General features: G+C 34.4%; 1 protein-coding gene across 4 annotated transcripts in view; it reads right to left on the bottom strand.

Moving 5' to 3' along the window:
- Positions 1 to 18,985, bottom strand: part of LRP1B (LDL receptor related protein 1B) — a 1,871,086-nt gene that overhangs the window by 545,491 nt on the left and 1,306,610 nt on the right. For all 4 annotated transcript variants that reach the window (XM_053909160.1, XM_053909154.1, XM_053909157.1 and 1 more), the window contains exon 32: positions 3,211 to 3,360. In XM_053909160.1, the coding sequence (XP_053765135.1) occupies positions 3,211 to 3,360 (150 nt within the window). The remainder of the gene's footprint in view (positions 1 to 3,210; positions 3,361 to 18,985) is intronic.

Genomic DNA, 18,985 nt, shown 5'->3' with positions numbered 1-18,985 from the left:
GATATATCCATCAAATACATTATTGACCCTAGAGGCACTGATAATTTTAGTTATATTTTTCTCTTTAAGGTTTAATGAAATTATGGTGGCAGGGAGGGGTATACATGCATGGCCATTCACTTTTATAAGAATTTTAATTTATGCAAGGTTGGATTCCCAGTTTCACAGTGCTGACACAACACAGGCATTATGATTTCCCCAAAACTTTCTCTCTTCTATTTTATCAAGGAACAAAACTTTATTTTCTTTTGCCACAAGGGAATGCTGCTCCATTTTTGAGACTTTGTTCATAGCATCGAGTTCCGAGTTCCGTAAGTTTAGTATTCATTTGCAAACAGCAGGGTGGGTACCAATCACGTTAGCAGAAACTTTTATAAAGCTTTCCATTTTTCTATGAGGCAATGTGTATGTGTGTGTGTGTGTGTGTGTGTGTGTGTGTGTGTGTGTGTATAAGTCAACAGCGTTCTTTGAAATGTTATAACATATTTTAACATTTTTCTCTAATTTATTGTTTCTTGGCTATATTATTTGCTAATTAGGGTTGATTTCATAAGATATATTGGAATTAAATTTTTAAAAACATAATGTGGGTGGTGATTTGGGGATTGCTGCAGAATTTAAACTCTGCTATTTTTACCCAGGTAATTTAAAATATGTACACATATACATAAAACAAAATTTTCTTATTAATTTGGCGAAGCTGAGTAATATAAAGTAACCTCATTTCCATATTGCTTTATAAGAAAATCATAAACAAATTTCTGCTTTAAAATAACCTACTTGTTAGGTACAATCCGTGTGTGTGTGTGTGTGTGTGTGTGTGTGTGTGTGTGCAACTTCTGAACACACACAATGAAAAGAATGGCAACATCGTGTTATACAAACAGTACAGGAAATGTCCAAATGCTAAAAAGAAAATTGGGGAATTTTTAAAATAACATATTTTTTTACAAGTTTAAATTCCTCCCCTGGTCAAAAACTCTTATAAAAGAAACACTAGGGTGCCTGGGTGGCTCAGTTGGTTAAGCATCTGACTTTGGCTCAGGTCATGATCTCGATGTTCGTAGGTTCAAGCTCTACATAGGGCTCTGTGCTGACAGCTCAGAGCCTGGAACCTGTTTTGGATTCTGGGTCTCCCTCTCTCTCTGCCCCTTCCCTGCTCATGCTCTGTCTTTCTTTCTTAAAAATAAATAAACATTAATAAATAAATAAATGAAAAGAAACACTAATTCTAAGAAACAATAAAAAAAATTGTGACAATGATAGCTGGAAGACAACAATTTAGGAATAAAACTTAACAAAAGAAAACTACTAAATGTCTGATTCCACACTATGTCAGATATCTGCAAATGTCCAAGGAGGTAAAATTAAGGAATGTTTTAAAGATCAAATTAAGTGATGCCAGATTCCACCTTTGAAGTTTGTATCAAACTCCACTTTTTTGAAAGTGTATTCACATACATTTCCATGTGATTCTCACTACTTTATGATAAAAGCAGTTATATTTATTATCTGCATTTCTCAGCGACCGAAACTGAATCATTCTTTGTGATTAATGATTGGTTGAAACAATCCTCTTTTCTCTCTCTCCCTCAGAGAAATATACATTTTGTTTTGTTTGAGAATAGTGTCCATGTTTATATTTGTACTTCAGAGACGAGTACACTGCCTGTACTTAAAAGATTCTAAATACATGTTGAACTGAACTGAATTTAAGATGTTTTCTCTTGGGGTGCCTGGGTGGCTCAGTCGGTTAAGTGTCCGACATAAGCTCAGGTCATGATCTCGTGGTTTGTGAGTTCGAGCCCCTCATGGGGCTCTATGGCTGACAGCTCAGAGCCTGGGGCCTGCTTGAGATTCTGTGTCTCTCCCTCTCTCCACCCCTCCCATGCTCATGCTCTGTTTCTCTGTCTCTCAATAATAAATAAACATTAAAAAAAAATTAAAATGTTTTTTCTTACTTCCCACTCTCCTCCTGTTTTAAATAAAAATTTGCAAATCTAAACCTCATTTACTTTCATTAATATATTTTAAATTTAACTGAAGTCAAGGTGATAAAACACTTTTTTTAATAAGGAATAAATTTTTGTATCTTTCTTGATTAACAACTAGGTACTTTTAAACTTTATATACTCATCAACAGTCGTTAGTGAAAATAAAGCCAAAAATAATTAACATTCCTTCTGGGGAAAGGATAAAAGAGGTGAAGATTATGGAATATTGATTTAAAAGACCTAATTTATCACCTATATAAATAACCTTTTAGATATATGTTCGAATTGGCTTTCATACACACACGTGTATATGAATGTACATATACACACACTGTTTGTATATATGCTATCCTGAATATATCATGTTTAGAATTCCAAATATGAAATCAGTTTCTAATTTCCTGTAACCAAACCGAAGTACTAAGATTCTATGTGGAATTTCTAATCATACTGCTGACCCACCCTGAACTCCAGTTTAGAGCCAGCCATTCGTTCTAACCAAAAAGCACTTTTTTTTTAATGGAATCTACTTTTACACCTTTTAAAAATTTGAACTGTTATTTAATTAAAATTCGCATTTCAAAAATCAGCTTCCAATATCAACATAGAAGTTGATTATTTATTCTATGAAAAGCCATACCTCCCTGTTAGCTTCCTAATTGTCTCTCTGGTTAGCATCTTTTTTTCCCCAAAGGCTGAAGCAAAAAGAATGGAAATGAGGCTCAAGTCTATAAGATCTCTACTCATCCCTAAAAATTGGAAAGAATTATTTGTGGGAGAATAATTTCAATCTTTGGTCAATGGGCTCTGTGGCCTTGTTTTTTGAATTATCTGTGTGGATCAACCTATCCTTTACAGGCAGAGATAAGCCAAATTTGACTTTATTGTGACAAATATACAAGGCCCTTATACTTTAGAACACTGCATGAGAATAAAGAAAATAATTGTAAAAAAATACAAGTCACAGCCCAGAATTAATAATGGTAAAGTTTGTACTGGTAAGAGCACAAAGTCCCAATATGGATAATCTTACAAGTCTGTTTGCAAGGTTAAAAAAAGAAAAACAAAACAAAACAAAAAACTCTCACAGAGATGTGTAATTTGAATGTGCTTCTGGTGTTAATGGAGCAGTAACTTTTCTAAGCTTTTAACAGGTCATAATTAATCAACCCCCAGTCAATACGAAGCATCCTAGCTATAGAACCATTGCACTTACCCATGATGGTTAGGGCTGTAGCTTTTGTTAATTCTTCTTTCATTGACTCTATTACTTCTAAATTACCACCATCCAGGTTGCATCTATTTATGGTTCCATTTCCCGAACTGATCCAATAAAGTTTGTTTTCCACATAGTCTATCGATAGACCTGTAATTAAATTATACAACTTAAACATAACAGTAGCCACTTAAATAGTAATGTTCACCTAGCACTAGATTTGAGGGGGAAAAATAAGTTGCAAGCTTAGATTTTTGTCTTTAAATATAAGATCTGCCTAATAGGGAAATATACTGTTTTTACTATCTGTGAAACCATATATTTTTATAGGCACTTAGTAGTTATCTCTGTTGATTATCACAACAATCCTGTGACACTGAAAGCAATGACTGTCTCATTTCATGAATAAGAAAAATAATACATGGAATAGTCAAGAAATCCATAGGAGTCCATAGTTAGTAAGTGTACATTACAGAAATTTTAAGAAAGTTTCTGTTTCCAAATTGAGTGCTTGCTCTCTTCATCATACCACTTTGCCTCAGAAAATTTTAACACATAATACTCTTTCGAGAAACTAGCATCATTGATGAAATTATTAATTCTCCCTCTACTTTCAGTGAAATAACTTTAGGCAGTTATAGATTCAAATTGTTGGTTTCAACTCTTTTGAAGTGAAACAAAAGTAGAAGAATTTCAAAAATTGATAAGGTCACCGAAACACGGAATTGAATTGGGCTAATTTAGATGCTGTCATGGGGAGATAGATCATTTGGTAAAGACACCAAGCCAATGGCTTAAGGCCATTATTCCCACATCACAGTGAATCACTGTAGGTTACCTTTATTGTATTTTATGGGAAATTTCATGTCATAGTAGTATTCGAGGTTTCCAAAGGTCTCAGGATATGTATATTTTGATTGCCAAGGGTTTTCAGTATACATCTACATAATTACTTGCATGCTTATCAGTAGGCTCAGGGTCCATGTCATAACAATAAGACCATGGCTTTTGTTAGTCCTCTAAAACCCTCAACTACTTATGGAAATGCACATGTGGGTATACACTCAAGCATACAATGCAATAAATTATTTCTGGAATCTTCTTCAGAGAAGAAAGGGAACAAACCACACACACACACACACACACACACACACACACACACACACACCTTCCCTACTTAAAGAAACAAAAAAAAAAAAAAAGGAAAGGAAACACCTGGAGAGAATCACATGAGTTCTAGTGCATTGAGTCCCAACTACAAATAGTCCCAATCCGGAGAACAGAAATGATTTTTCAGACCAATTTTAATCAAATAGAAATAATATTACAAATCAATACAATAGATCAGCTATTTATTGGCTTATTGGTATGTTTTACTAAATACAAGTATGGAAGGTTCAGAATAAACCTAACAAATAAAATTAGACATTTCGGGATAAAGTTTTTAGATTTTTTCTCCCTTTGAGGACTACTGTGGATGACTGGCTTTAAACACTTTGTAAAATAATCAGATAAAAACTATTCCAGTTATATACTTTGGTATAATATTTCCAGTTTGAAAGTGATTCACCATTCAATTTTTTATGAGAGAAATTTTGGATTTTCTATACGTACTTCCTGAGTTACTTCTGTGCTTTTTTTTTTCTAGTAAAACTCCTGATTTAGACCACTTAATGATCAGATGTTTTCTGTTTTGTCTTCTGTTTAGTTGGCTATCCAAATCACGTAATTCTGTCTTTAATCAGCAATGAAGAATATCTTACTAGAGATTTATGGTACAAAATATAACTCCAAACATTTTGTTGCAAATGTTCATCAATAACTGAATTAATAAATACGTTTATGAAGAATTCCTTCTAAGCAAAATTACCTATTCTTCTAGGTATTCCAAATTTTATCTTTTAATCAAGGTAAACAATCGGAGAGCTATCCACATTTTTAGATCATTGGATTTTTGTCTCTCACTTAATCTGCTGCTGAATTGAGCTCTGGCATTGTGCTCTTGATTTAAATGAAGGATGCTATAAGAAGTAGCCATAGGAAAACCACTGTTGCACTTCCCAGGATATAGTGTCTAAAATAATAGACCACATAGTGACCTCTTTATACAAGAACCCATGGGAGAAATTTCTTTCAGGGTTCAGTGCCAGAAAAACCTATAGTGGAAAATATAAAATTGTAACTGATCATATTTCTCTCTTTGTTTTGGCTGCAAAGAATCTGAAGAGTCATATTTGTGACCCATCTGCAGCAATTGCATTGCATTTACACTACTAACTTCACTCCTGGCTTCAATAGACTAATCTATTATATTTTCTTCACCTTGATTTTTAAAAACAATACTTTTTGGCCTTACTTAAGGGATTGTATTTATCTACGTTTCCTCAATACTTTTTTTTTTCTTGAAGGAAAGGGTGCATTAGTATCAAATGTGCCCAACTCCAAATTAAACCACATTGTCAGAACTTTCTCATCCACCCAACACCCAGGAATATCTAGATTCTAACTTGCAATGTGTAAAGTAATTATTATACAGAGCAGGAAAGTTATATTGTTGGGGTCAGAATTACCCAGAGTTTACTACTCAACATCTTTGTTTATGGAGTTTGCTGAAAGAAAAGAGGCTGTTTGGTAGTGAGCTTTGATCTTTAATACCTAGCATAGTACCTAGAGCAGAGAAGAAAATTTATAGACGTTGAACACATGAATGGGTTGTTTAATTAATTCCATTATTAAAATTATAAGTTGTCTCCAAAGAGTTCTGCCTAGTAGTGTTGAATTATCTCTACAAAAGAATTTTTTTAATATACTACTCATAGCTGGATGCTATGACAACAGGGAAGAAGGGAAGGAAGTGCTCCAATAGGCCACCTGGGATGGCTTAAGTTTTCACATCGATATTGAGATGGAATAGTTTACGATTAATCATTTTAAGATTTATAGGAAAAAAGTAATGAAGTTCCTATATTAACATACATATTCATGTGATAGATCACCTAGTCACCTACGTACATCTTGTCTTCTATTAAATGTATTAGCTTAACCTCTGACTGTTCTTGAGCATGTTTATTCCCAGGTTTATAACACAGAATTGAAGTATCTTTAAAATCCTATTATGAATTCAAGAAATTGGTGATATATGTTTTAAATTCATAGATATATGCATATTTTGGAAGTACATATTTATAAATTTTTTAATGTAAATTGTTTCACAGAATAAGATTTTTTATTTTGTTACTATCATACATTTAGGTCTTAATAACATTGAAGAATTAATTAGTGTCCACTTATTGGAATAAGTTCTGAATCAGGTCTCCTTTGCACTATTTCAAAAAATGAATCACTGAGCAGTAAACTGATAGTGTTTTGATGCAGGGGAAACTGCTCAGTGATTTTAGAATGCTAAATCAATAGCCATGAGAAAGCAGATTAAATATGAGCACGTTCATAAAAGTATCCTAAAACCTATGCAAAGAAATATGATTGTGTTTGCACTACAATGTTCTCAGAATGGGTGACTGATATAAAAAAAATCCTCAAAAGGACTGCCGGATCTTTCTGAAGAATACACCACTACTAATATAGACTTATTTTTGTTAGACATAATTATTTTTAAAATCACCTGGATTTGGTAATCAAAAGAGGAAACCTAGATTCAAAAGTAATAAGGTATGTCAAAGGAAGAAAAGTCGTCATTTAAACTGAAAAACCTTTATGAAAAAAAGAATCTACCTTTTTTATCTATCTTTCCTATTATTGTAAAAATGCAGGGTTAATTCATATGCTTTCATTCTCGCCCTATTTGAAGCCAAAGATTTCCCTTACGGTATTATTTCAACATTTTGACTAAAATAGCCCAGCTTATTTTTTAATTGGGATAATATAATTTGCCAAAATACATTTCCAATAGAAATATGTTGATATAAGAAACAACTACATATTTTTAGAAAAATATCACCTAATTATTTTCCATAATTATTAAAAACATTAAGTTCATTAAGTTTTCAGTTTTGTTACAATTAAAACTGGAAAGTTCACTTTACATGTCTCATTTCTTTTTTAAATGACTCAAATTAAGTCAATGTACTATGCAATATGGAATTAAAACAAAAATGCAAATATGTAGAATAAGGAATTTTTAAAATTAAGGCTTTCTAGAGATGGCAATTTTCTAATATTTTTCTGACACTTACTAAATTTCATTTCAAAATTTTCAGCCCCTGGTTATGCATTACAATTATCCGGAAAACTGTTAAAAATACCGATACCTAGGCCTCACTCCCAGAAATTTTAATTGGTTTGAGTTGGTCCCAGAAATCAGTATTTTTTTAAAAATCTCTTCAGTTGATTTTAGGATTAAGAAGTTCCTTTTAAAAATTGCCTATTGTGGGGGTGCCTGGGTGGCTCAGTTGGTTAAGCATATGACTTCTGACTTCACCTCAGGTCATGATCTTATGGTTAGTGAGATTCATCCCCACATTGGGCTCTTTGCTGACAATATGGAACCTGCTTGGGATTCTCTCTCTCCCTTTCCTCTAAGTTAAAAAAAATGCCTGTTTTTAAAAACCTTCAAAATTGAATACTTAATAAGTTTAATGAGGCCTTTAAAATACTGCTGGAAAGTGTATTATGAGGAGATCTTTGGGGACAGAAGAACATTAAAGATATACATGGGGAAGAACACATACTATAGATATTAAAACACAGATGATTAACTTTAAATACTCTAGACATGTATAAAAATAACATTGAAATCATCTAAATATTCTCCTGTAGCATTACCTTCAGACAATAGAACACACACTCCTTCTGCATCTAGGACTGTGGTAGTTGTAATATTGAAAATATACAACAAATGAAAAAAAAATCATAAAATTATATCCTTATTATACCTGTAGAAGAATTATAATATTCTGGATACTCCAAAATGGAAATCCTTTCAGAGTTAACCAGAAGTGGCATGATTTTTCTGGGGGGTAAAACTATTTCTAAAACATTGAACTTTTAGCTCCAGAGGAGCATAGTTGTTCCATGGGGAAGTGGAATGGGGTTAATTGCCTATTCACTATTAGCCTATCTCAAAAAATACTTTATCCCTCTTAAGAATGCTTAGATTTTGTAAATGCTAGAATAAATATACTGAGGAAACCCAAGCATTCTTTGTGCTCCATCCCTGCTTCTCTCTGAAGTAAATATAAATATAAGGTACCACCTTTCAATCACCTTGTCTATTCATCTCTGAGTTCGTCTGAGAAAAGACTAGTCAGCCTTCACCTGGCTACACCCTCACTACACCATTGTGAAGATGTAATAATAACGATAATAATATAGTGTCTAGCACATAGAAAGCACTAAATAAATGCTAGCTATTTATTAGTACTACAAGTTTTCGTATCTCCTTTTCAAGCTAAAGTCTTATTCTAAAATTTGCAACCATTTCTTTGGTAATCCCCACAACTGATAGTTTTGAGACGGTTTAGTGTGAGAAATACTTAGACTGTACACTTCATTCGTAATTACAGCATTCCCTCAATTATGCAGGTCTATCAAAGTTAGAAACTGTTGTTCTAGTTGGTCTGTGAAGACAAATTAAGACATGCTTCCGTCTGGGAGAAAATATTTGCAATACACATATCAGATAATAGAACACAAATCCTTCTGTGTCTGAAATTGTGATAGTTGTAGAAACTGACCACTGAAAACACACAACAAATGAACAAAAGGCTAGTGGCAACAAAAATGCAGTCAAAACTCAAAAAAAACAAAAAACCCAATAAAATGAGTACAGGAAGTGAACAGACATCTCACATTAGAAGATATACAAATGGCAAGTAAGCACATGAAAAAGATGTTCAACATCAAAAGAAAATGCAAATTAAAATGACAATGATAAAGCAGTACACATCTGTAAGAATGGCTAAAATAAAAATAGTGACAACACTAAATGCTGACAAGGATACAGAGAAAAACTGGATAACTAATACATTATAGGTGGAATGAAAAACAGTACAGTCTCTCTGGAAAACAGCTGAGCAGTTTCTTATAAAACTAAACATACTATTTCCGTAGGACCCAGCAATTTCACTCCTGGGAATTTATTCCAGAGAAATAAAAACTTGTGTTCATATAAAAACTTACACATGAATGTTTGTAGCAGCTTTATTTGCAGTAGTCAAAATTTGAATCATCGCATCTCCTTTAATAGGAGAATGCTTAAGTCAACCGTGGTATTTATATACCGTGGCATACCACTCAGCAATAAGATGAAGAAAAGTATGGATACATGAAATTTCAATGACTCTCCAGGGAAAAATGCTGAGTGGAAAACAGCCAATCCGATAGGTTATATACTGTATGATTGAATTCCTATAACATGTTAAAAACAGAACATTTTAGAAATGGAACATTTTAGATGGTGTATGGAGAAAAGGGAAAGGGGGTGGTAGGCAGGAGAGAGTAGGTGTGGTTATAAAAGGGCAGTAGGTAGGATCATTGTGGTGTTGGAATTTTTTGGCATTTTTTTAATTCTTTTTTTCCCCACTTATCCACAGAATCTGATTCATTTTATTCAGTACCTTGAAGGTGGTGTTGGATATAGAAACCTACATGTGTGATACAATTCAATCTAAAATTAAACACACAAATACAAATAAAACATGAAATCTGAATATTAACGGACTTCATTAAGGTTAGTTAGTACCTGGGTGGTAATATTTTATTGTGGTTTTACATTATGTTCCAATGGGGGAAAATTAGATAAAGAATATGTGGAAACTCTCTGTATTGTTTTTTATAACTTCATGGGAATCTAAAATTATCTCAATGTAATTTTTTTAATTAAAAAAAAGCATGTTTCAACAAACGTTCAATATTTTTTCAATATTATTCAACAAAAAGTTGAGTATGTAAGGGATCGAAATATGCCACTCCAAAACAAGCCACTTTGGCTTAAGAATTACTTTGACTTGAAGAACTGAGAAACAGAAGACAAAAAAATAAAAGCTCTTTGCCCTAATTTTTTGCTAAAAGCAGTCTTAGCCTCTTAATCACCAGAGACTAGTCTAGACTCTGAACAGCCCAGGGATGGCATGGAGAGGAATCTAGAAAACAAGCCTTACTAAAACAATCTTTATCTTCCATTAGTGTCCTTCAGGTAGTTACCTTCCCACAGTTTGCCTCCCTTGCAAGTCTAAATCCCTTTTCCTTTGTTTTGATATTATTCTACAAATTTGCTGTTGTTTGTTAATATGCTATATAAGCCCAACTTCTAACCACTCCTTTGAGTTCCTGATCAGTGAGGTTTCCTGCCTGCATGTGTGCTACTCTGGTTAATAAACTGTTTTTCTCTGGGTAGTTTGTCATTGTGTCAATCTAATTTCCAGGTCCCTAGCCAGCGAGAGGTAAGAAAAACGTTTGTTTTTTCCTCTATTGCACATGTCTATACTGCCAGTATCTTAACTGGATCTAAATTCTTTCTTGAAATCATCGCTCTCCATCCACTCTGCTTTAAGAAGTCACTGACAACAAATAGAGTTACAGAACTACATTAATTACGTTTTTATTGCTTATCGCATAGAGCTAAGATTTCAGCATCTCCCCCATCCTCTGTCACATTAGTCATTTTACCTTGGACAATTTATCCTGTATTTCAAACTTTTGATGATCAGCAAAAAGTATGTGCCTTGTGAAAAAAACATGTGCAAAAGTGGAAGCAAAATCAGGCGCAGTGACAGCCTATTTCCTGAGAAGTGTTTTGCTCTAAAAAAACATTTTAAAAGCTTTAATACCTATAGTTTTATAATGCACCAAAACTATATTTTATAGCTTGATAGGTAAAATAGAACAAAATATTTTTAAAAGCACTGGATTGTGCCATTTGAACATCTTAAAATTACAGTTCCTGTCAATATAATCCCAAACATTCCCTTGCATTAGATTTTTTTCTGTAGACACGCAGAAAAATTCAAAGTTTTTTAGACACTTCACATGTTCGTACATTTTTTGTTTATTTTTCCTTTCTACGAAGAATGAGATCAGTTTCTTCTCCTTTGTCACTTTCTTAAAAACGGAACTATATTTTTTCTTCAAGATCCATTGAAATTTCAAACATTACTAATTTGGGTACTATTCTCTATTTTTCTTCCTCACACAAAATTAGTTGTTCCCTCTATTTTTTACAATGTCTACTTACCTTTATGGTGTCTGGAAATAGTACCCAGGAATGACACTGCATCAAATGGTTTGTAATTATTTCTGTCTTTTTACTTCACTGGACTATGACGTTATTGATAATGTATACCAGGTTTTATTTTCAGGTCTGGCACCTACTATATCCTTCATAACCTTTTATAACAACCTTTTTTTTATATACTTAATATCATTTGAAAGAATGAGTAAGAAAATGATCAGGTGAAAAAAATGTAAATTTAAATTATTTGTCTGTAATTAATGTGTAATTTTAATATCCATTTGTTAGTTTCTCTGTCCTTTTTTTGTAAGCTATTTTGTGAGATAATATTGATCATGCTTCATACATAATAAAAGTGAGTGTGCCAAGTATAAATATATTTAAAAAACATAACTGCATTATATCAAGCAAGGAAATAGATACCAAAGTTGTTTTTTTTTTTTTTAATGTTTATTTTTGAGAGAGAGAGAGAGAGAAAGACAGAGAGACAGAGACAGAGACAGAGCATGAGCAGGGGAGAGGCAGAGAGAGAGGAAGACACAGAATCCGAAGCAGGCTCCAGGCTCTGAGCTGTCAGCACAGAGCCAGACGCAGGGCTTGAACTCATGCACCACGAGAACATGGCCTGAGCCAAAGTCGAACACTTAACCAGTTGGCTGAGCCACCCACCGACATAAATTTGTTTTAACTTTATTTTTAAAAAGTGAGGTCCCCTGAATTCTTTTGATGTGAAAAAAGGGCTTGTAAATGTTACCCATGAATATACTTCAAAATTCACGTTATACAGCATATAGGTTGGAATGATTAAATAATAATAAAAAAATAGGTTTCAAAAAGGTGTACTTCAGGGTTGAGTAAACAAGTGACTTTTGGTTGAGATTACATTGAAAATGAAGAGAAAATATCAAGAAGATAAAATATACAGTACACTAGATTCAAATAAGCCATGAAGAATAATGCTGATTGACAAGCCAAGTTGCTTTATATGAGGCTTAAGGGATAAAATTCATAATATGTAAACATTTTAAACATGGAAATGGCTTTAAGTAGTAAATTAAAATCTTTTGTTATGCAAACTGCTCTAAGCACTTAATGTATCCAAGACAGAGCAATAAATCTTAATTGAGAATATTTAGTTCAACAATGGATAACTGGAATGTTGATTTGTATTTAACAGAAACAAAGTTATTCAGTCCAAACTGCCTGAAGGCTGCAATTGCTTAGTCTTCAGTGATACACAGTCCTGAAATGCCAAATTGGGTGTTTTGATAAGATTATGACATACTTCTATTTCAAGTATGTCACACACATGGATTTAACCACCAACAAGCAAGGGAAATCCAGTGAATTACAACATAAAAACAATTTCACAAATTAGAAATCCTAGTATATCAGTAATGTTGCTGTGTAAAAGTAGCATTTAAAGATTCAGAAATAATTAATTGCAAGGTACAATTCACACAGAGGTGAAATTGCTTCATGAGTTTCCAGGCTGCTTAGAAAACCTGACTGCTGCGTCCTAATTGGGCCCACGTTTCTCAGGAGTACCCAAGTTCTGAATTTTTTTCCCCGACTTGCCATGCTTGAAAGAGTACCAGTTTTATTCCCTGATCTTAGCTTGAGGTCAGGTAATTACTATATGAAATCAGCCTCTCTGGGCAAAGCATAATGGTTAAGATTTAATACGGCTTTCAAAGCAGAAAAACTTGGATTTGAATCCCACTCTACTATCCATCACAGGCAACTGACTTCTTTCAACAATCCTCACTTTCTGAATCTGTAAAAGGAGGATAAGAAACCCTTCCAGAAATGATTACCATGAGATGATTAATGCAAAACATTTTATAAGTGCTTGACATATTCAAAGTGCTTAAAAAGTAGTCACTGTAATTATGTTATTTTTGTCGCCAAAGTGATAATGGTTTTACTCTATCACACATTCTAGGCTAAGTACATGCAAACACAAAGGTATGGCTTCCTGAAAATACAGGTTCCATAAAGGATGACAGATAATTATTGTTTTGAGTTTATACTTCCCAGCCACACCACACAGAATGTTGTGTTTTCTCCTTACGTTCTGGGAAAAATAATTTATAATTTGATAATCCATATACCTGAGGAGAAAATCAACTAAACAGTAGCTCCTTGTTTCCTAATCACCTAATTTTCTGCATGGAAATGGTTTAGAGAAGGCAGTGGGCAGGAATTTAAGCCAGAGATTGCCCAGACAGACTTGTCATGAAAAAATGATTAAAATAATTTCCTGAAGTGCAAAATAGCAGTGAAGTTCAATACGTAAACAACAAAGTAATAAATATCCCTAAGTATATGTATTTCATGGGTATGGCAATCAAGTACACCAAGAAACATAGGTTTGTATTTATTTTTTACATTTACTCATGTGTCCACTCATGGCACTGGAAAATTCCATTTTTGAATTCATCTCAGGGCAATAGTTCTAAGAGAATCTTATAAAGTGGGATTATGTTGGCATGAATTCTTGGGAGTATTCCAAAGATTCTTCTATACCAGTGTTTCCTTATGAGATATAACCTTGATGCTGACAGAGGGATTTAGATGCCTCCATTTTTACCTCAAACTTTCTACTTTCCACTTTGTTCCTTGGCTCATGTGGAAGACCATGAGGGTAAAGCATTCCCTGATGGGAACCAAAACTACCCCCTCAAGCAATAAGGACTATCCTGAGCCAGCAAAGCCTGCTGAAGAGTGACTCCAAGATGCTGATCAATTTGACTTTCACTTCCTACCTGCTCCTATCCCCCCACCTTTGCCCCACCCATACTTTCCTGAAATAACTCTGTAAGTATTTTCAGCACTTTGGGGGCAGTCTTTGAGATACTAGTCCACTGCCTTCCTGGTGTTAATGTCTCCGAAATAAATTCCTATCTTATTTCACCATCACTCTTTTCTCTGCCTTTGGATTTTGTCAGTGCTGAGTGATCAAGCCTGGTCTGTTTGGGACTCCTGGAGCCAGGCAGATCCTCTTGCACCCTGTGTACCAACTACAATGCTTCAGTAAACAGCAATTAAAATCTATATACACAACAAAAAAACGCAAAAAATTATGCACTTATTTTCATCACAGCTCTAAACTGTGCACAGAAGGGGTGCCTGGTGGGGCTCAGTCAGTTAAGGTTCTGACTATTGATTTTGGCTTAGGTCATGATCTCACGGTACATGGAATCAGTTCTGCATCAGGCTCTGCGCTGACAGTCCCAATCATGCTTGGGATTCTCTGTCCTTCTCTCTCTGCCCCTACCCCCCTATAAATAAACATTAAAAATAAATAAATAAACTCTCCAGAGAGAGAAAAAATAAATAAATACAGCAAAAATAATAATTTTTAAAAAAGAAAACACAACAATCTGAAATGCTTCAGATTCTGTGTCAAGTAGTTAACAATATGTTATTGAATATATTTTAAGACAATGTTTCAAGCACTCAGGAAAAACACTAATTAAAAAAAACAGTTATTATGCAATATAATTTTAACCTATCTTATTTATTTTTTTCTAATTTTTAACCTATTTTAATAAGCACCTCTAATACTCCTTGAAAACAGCATCATCTTAACTGGCCCAACCCCTCACAAATAAAGAATTTGACGTGACTGAATAAAGACAGGGTTTTCCTGCTCTAAAGACAGGACTTTAGAGGATATTTTTTATAGTTAATTTACAGATAACAGTTTCTCTAGCCTATTGGGATAGATCAAAAATTACAATGACATGGTCAGAATGAATAAGGTATTATTGAAAAAGAATTAATTTTACTTTTATACCCAGTACTAAGAGGATTTGTCGATATGTAGATAACTCGACCAAGCCTTTTTTGTCCTATTCTTTCTTTCTATGAGAAAGCTCTGAGGTGCTAAGGAGAGCCAAATGGTTACAGGGTTAGACAGGAGAGAGAGGAGAAAGAATAAAAGGAACGTATGGGAAAGCCAATTTAGAAACCAAAGAGTTCCAATTTTTCCTTTTTAGCTAACCATGCATTGATTTATAAGCAACTCCACTAACATAATTTTTGCACTCCAAACTTTGAGAAAATTATGGCATAAATATAAATGTTTGCTACTCTTCAGATAATTGAATGCAATGCAACATGATTGATATCCAGGTCACCAAATATACACTTTTTCACAAAGTAATTTTATTCAACGAAGATATACAAATAAATCTTGGATTGACTTAATCATGTAAGAGCCTGTTGCTGTTGGATGGGAAATAGTGGTCACTTCATTCAACAAATATCTTTTGAAGATATACTTACAATGTGCCAGCATTGAGTTATGAGTTGCAGACACACTGCTAAAAAAAAGAGCAAATATTTTCACTAATTTTATAGTTTCCTTTCTAGTTGGTAAGCAGTAATCAAATATTCAACAAACAAATGGAAATCTAAAATAATGACAAGACTAAATGATGAAATTGTGGTGCTAAAAGTGTCTATTTTAAGAGACTTTGGCTTTGTCAAAGGAGAGAACACCTCTTTGAGGAAATAATCTTTAAGTTGAAGTCTGACAGATAGGCAGACAACTGAGATGGGAGACATTTCTGGGCAAAGGAATACATTGTTAAAATATACTGTTGGGGGAAAGAGCTTGACAAGTTGAGAGAAGCAGAGAAGGAAAATATGGCTGGAGTGGATAACTTTTAGTCATACTGTAATTCCTTTTAGATAGTAAACTCCATGAGGAAAAGATTGGTATCACCCTTGCTTGCCTTGTTTCCCAGTAACTGGCACTCTGGGAGAACACTTTCTTTTCCTTTTTCTTCAAGATGCCCACATACATACAGACCAGCATATGAACCCTTACCCCATGTTCCTGACCCTCTTTCTCATTAATAAGTATAGCATTGTTACAAAGCAACTATTACATAAAGAGTTATTTTTGTGTCATCCACAGTGCTTAGCATAACAAATTATAATTAGCCAATTAGTATATGAATTAGGATTTTAAAAAGACAGGTTATTGTAGAAATATTTGTTTTTCTTTCATTTTCTTTTATCTTCTTTCTTTCTTTCTTTCTTTCTTTCTTTCTTTCTAATTTATATGTGGGTATTTTTGAAACATTCTCAAGCATGTTTCTTTTTCTCTTCCTAGGTTCAAAAAGGACATGTTATCATACTTCATATAATATATATATATTTTTTTTTTAGTGGGCTCCACACCCAGCATGGAGCCTAACATGAGGATTGAACTCACAACCCAGAGATCGAGACCTGAGTTGAGATCCAGTGTTGGATGCTTCACCGAATAGGCCACGAGGTGCCCCATAATAATCTATATTGAACACATTAAATTCAGTATAATAAAGTCATTTGCCCAGTCTCCATTCAGAAAGTATGGCTATTTAATGCCAGCTAACTTTTGTTCACTTACGTTTCTGCTTAAGAGAGCTTTTACTAAATTGTAGATAAATATTTACAGAAATCTATGTTTGGATCAACATACGCAATTGTTGTATTTGCGGGCATATAGATCAGTGGATAAAATATAAGAAAGTTTGTGTTTAAAAATTGTGATGTTAGTTTAATGTGTCAACCTGGCTAGGCTAACATCTCCAGTTACAGAATTAAACACTAATCTAGATTTTTTCTGTAAAAGCATTTTGTAGATGTGGTTACTACATGCAATCAGTTGACTTTAAGTTAAGGATATTATCCTAAAAAATCTAGGTGGGTTTAAAGCAATTAGTGAAAGGCCTTAACGTTAGAACTGAGGTTCCTCTGAAAAAGAAGATGACTTTCTGGCAAAGGTCTAAAGTTTAAGCTGCTGCCTGAGACTTTCCATCTTGCCCTAGGATTTCAGCTTTGCTCAGCTAGCTCCCACAACCTCAGTAGACAAATCTTTGTAATAAATCTCTTTATATATCTGTTTGTCTATCTATCATCTCTCTCTCTCTCTCTCTCTCTCTCTCTCTCATCTATCAATCCATTAACACTATTGGTTCTGTTTCCTTTCATGAAACACTGACAGATATACAACTGTCTCCTATCTCCCATTGTAGATAATTTTTCAGAATTAGCTAGTGAAGAATATATTAGTGTACACAATTCTTTACAAAGGATACTTTTATTTATTTAAAAAAATTTTTACTGTTTATTTATTTTTGAGAGAGAGACAAACACAGAGTGTGAGCAGGGGAGGGGCAAAGAGAGGGAGACAGAGAATCCGAAGCAGGCTCCAGGCTCTGAACTGTCAGCACAGAGCCCGACGCGGGGCTCAAACCCATGAGCTGTGAGATCACAACCTGAGCCGAAGTTGGACACCCAACCGACTGAGCCACCCAGGCGCCCCACAAAGGATGCTTTTAATATATTTACATGAGTAAGAAGAAAGGCCATAAAGGACATATGAGACAAAGTCTTAATTTTATACATGAGAAAACCTAAAACACAGCTATTGTCTACATTAACATGGCTTTACTATCCACTGTCTTTTTTTTTATTATTTTTTTTTAACGTTTATTTATTTTTGAGACAGAGAGAGACAGAGCATGAACAGGGGAGGGGCAGAAAGAGAGGAAGACACAGAATCTGAAACAGGCTCCAGGCTCTGAGCGGTCAGCACAGAGCCCGACGTGGGGCTCGAACTCACGGACCGTGAGATCATGACCTGAGCCGAAGTCGGACGCTTAACCGACTGAGCCACCCAGGCGCCCCAATCCACTGTCTTTTTAAAAAAAAATTGTTTTAACATTTACTTATTTTTGAGAGACAGAGTGCAAACAGGGGTGGGGCAGAGAGAGGGAGACACAGAATCCAAAGCAGGCTCCAGGCTCTGAGCTGTCAGCACAGAGCCTGAAGTGGGGCTGGAACTCATGAACTGTGAGATTATGACCTGAGCTGAGGTCGGACGCTTAACTGACTGAGACACCCAGAGGCCCATACTATCCACTGTCTTTAATGTTATAACTTACTGTTCTAATAAACTCTTGTCCAGTAAGGTAATAGTTGAAAACAATATAACTGCAAATTTCAGGAACTTCCTGGACAGCTCATCAACTCCAGCAAAAAAGCAACAAATGACACTGTATACATTGGTCTCTAACCCATCTCCCCTCAAATTCTTCTTTCCGTATCTATCAATCCAAAATTATATAATGATCTTTACTCAATGATCCTAATCAAGCTTCATTTGACACCTGCCTTAAACCAGACTTCACAATCTCAATTACTATTTCAATGCTGCTTTTCCCTGTCTCAGATACTGCTAAGACATTGATGACTTAATGTTCTCCCTCAGTGTGTGAAGTAAGAAACTCAGCTTGGTCTACACAATGGGTTTTTTTGGTGATATTTTGAAGAGCCAGCATTTAACACAGAAGAGAGAAAAATTAATAAACAATCATATATTTACTACCTAGAACTGGACATTATTTTTTTAAGTTTATTTATTTATTTTGAGGGGCAGAGAGAGAGGAAGAGCGAGAGAGAATCCCAAGTAGGCTCTAAACCATCAGCACAGAGCCTGAGGTGGGGTTGAACTCATGAACCACGAGATCATGACCTGAGCCAAAACCAAGAGTCAGATGCTCAACCAACTGAGCCACCCAGGTG

This window comes from Panthera pardus, unplaced genomic scaffold, assembly GCF_024362965.1.
Source record: "Panthera pardus isolate Hobbes unplaced genomic scaffold, ASM2436296v1 HiC_scaffold_10, whole genome shotgun sequence".
Taxonomy (NCBI): Eukaryota; Metazoa; Chordata; class Mammalia; order Carnivora; family Felidae; genus Panthera; species Panthera pardus.
The sequence above is the reverse complement of the archived record's forward strand: the minus strand, read 5'-3'. Positions and strand labels throughout refer to the sequence as shown.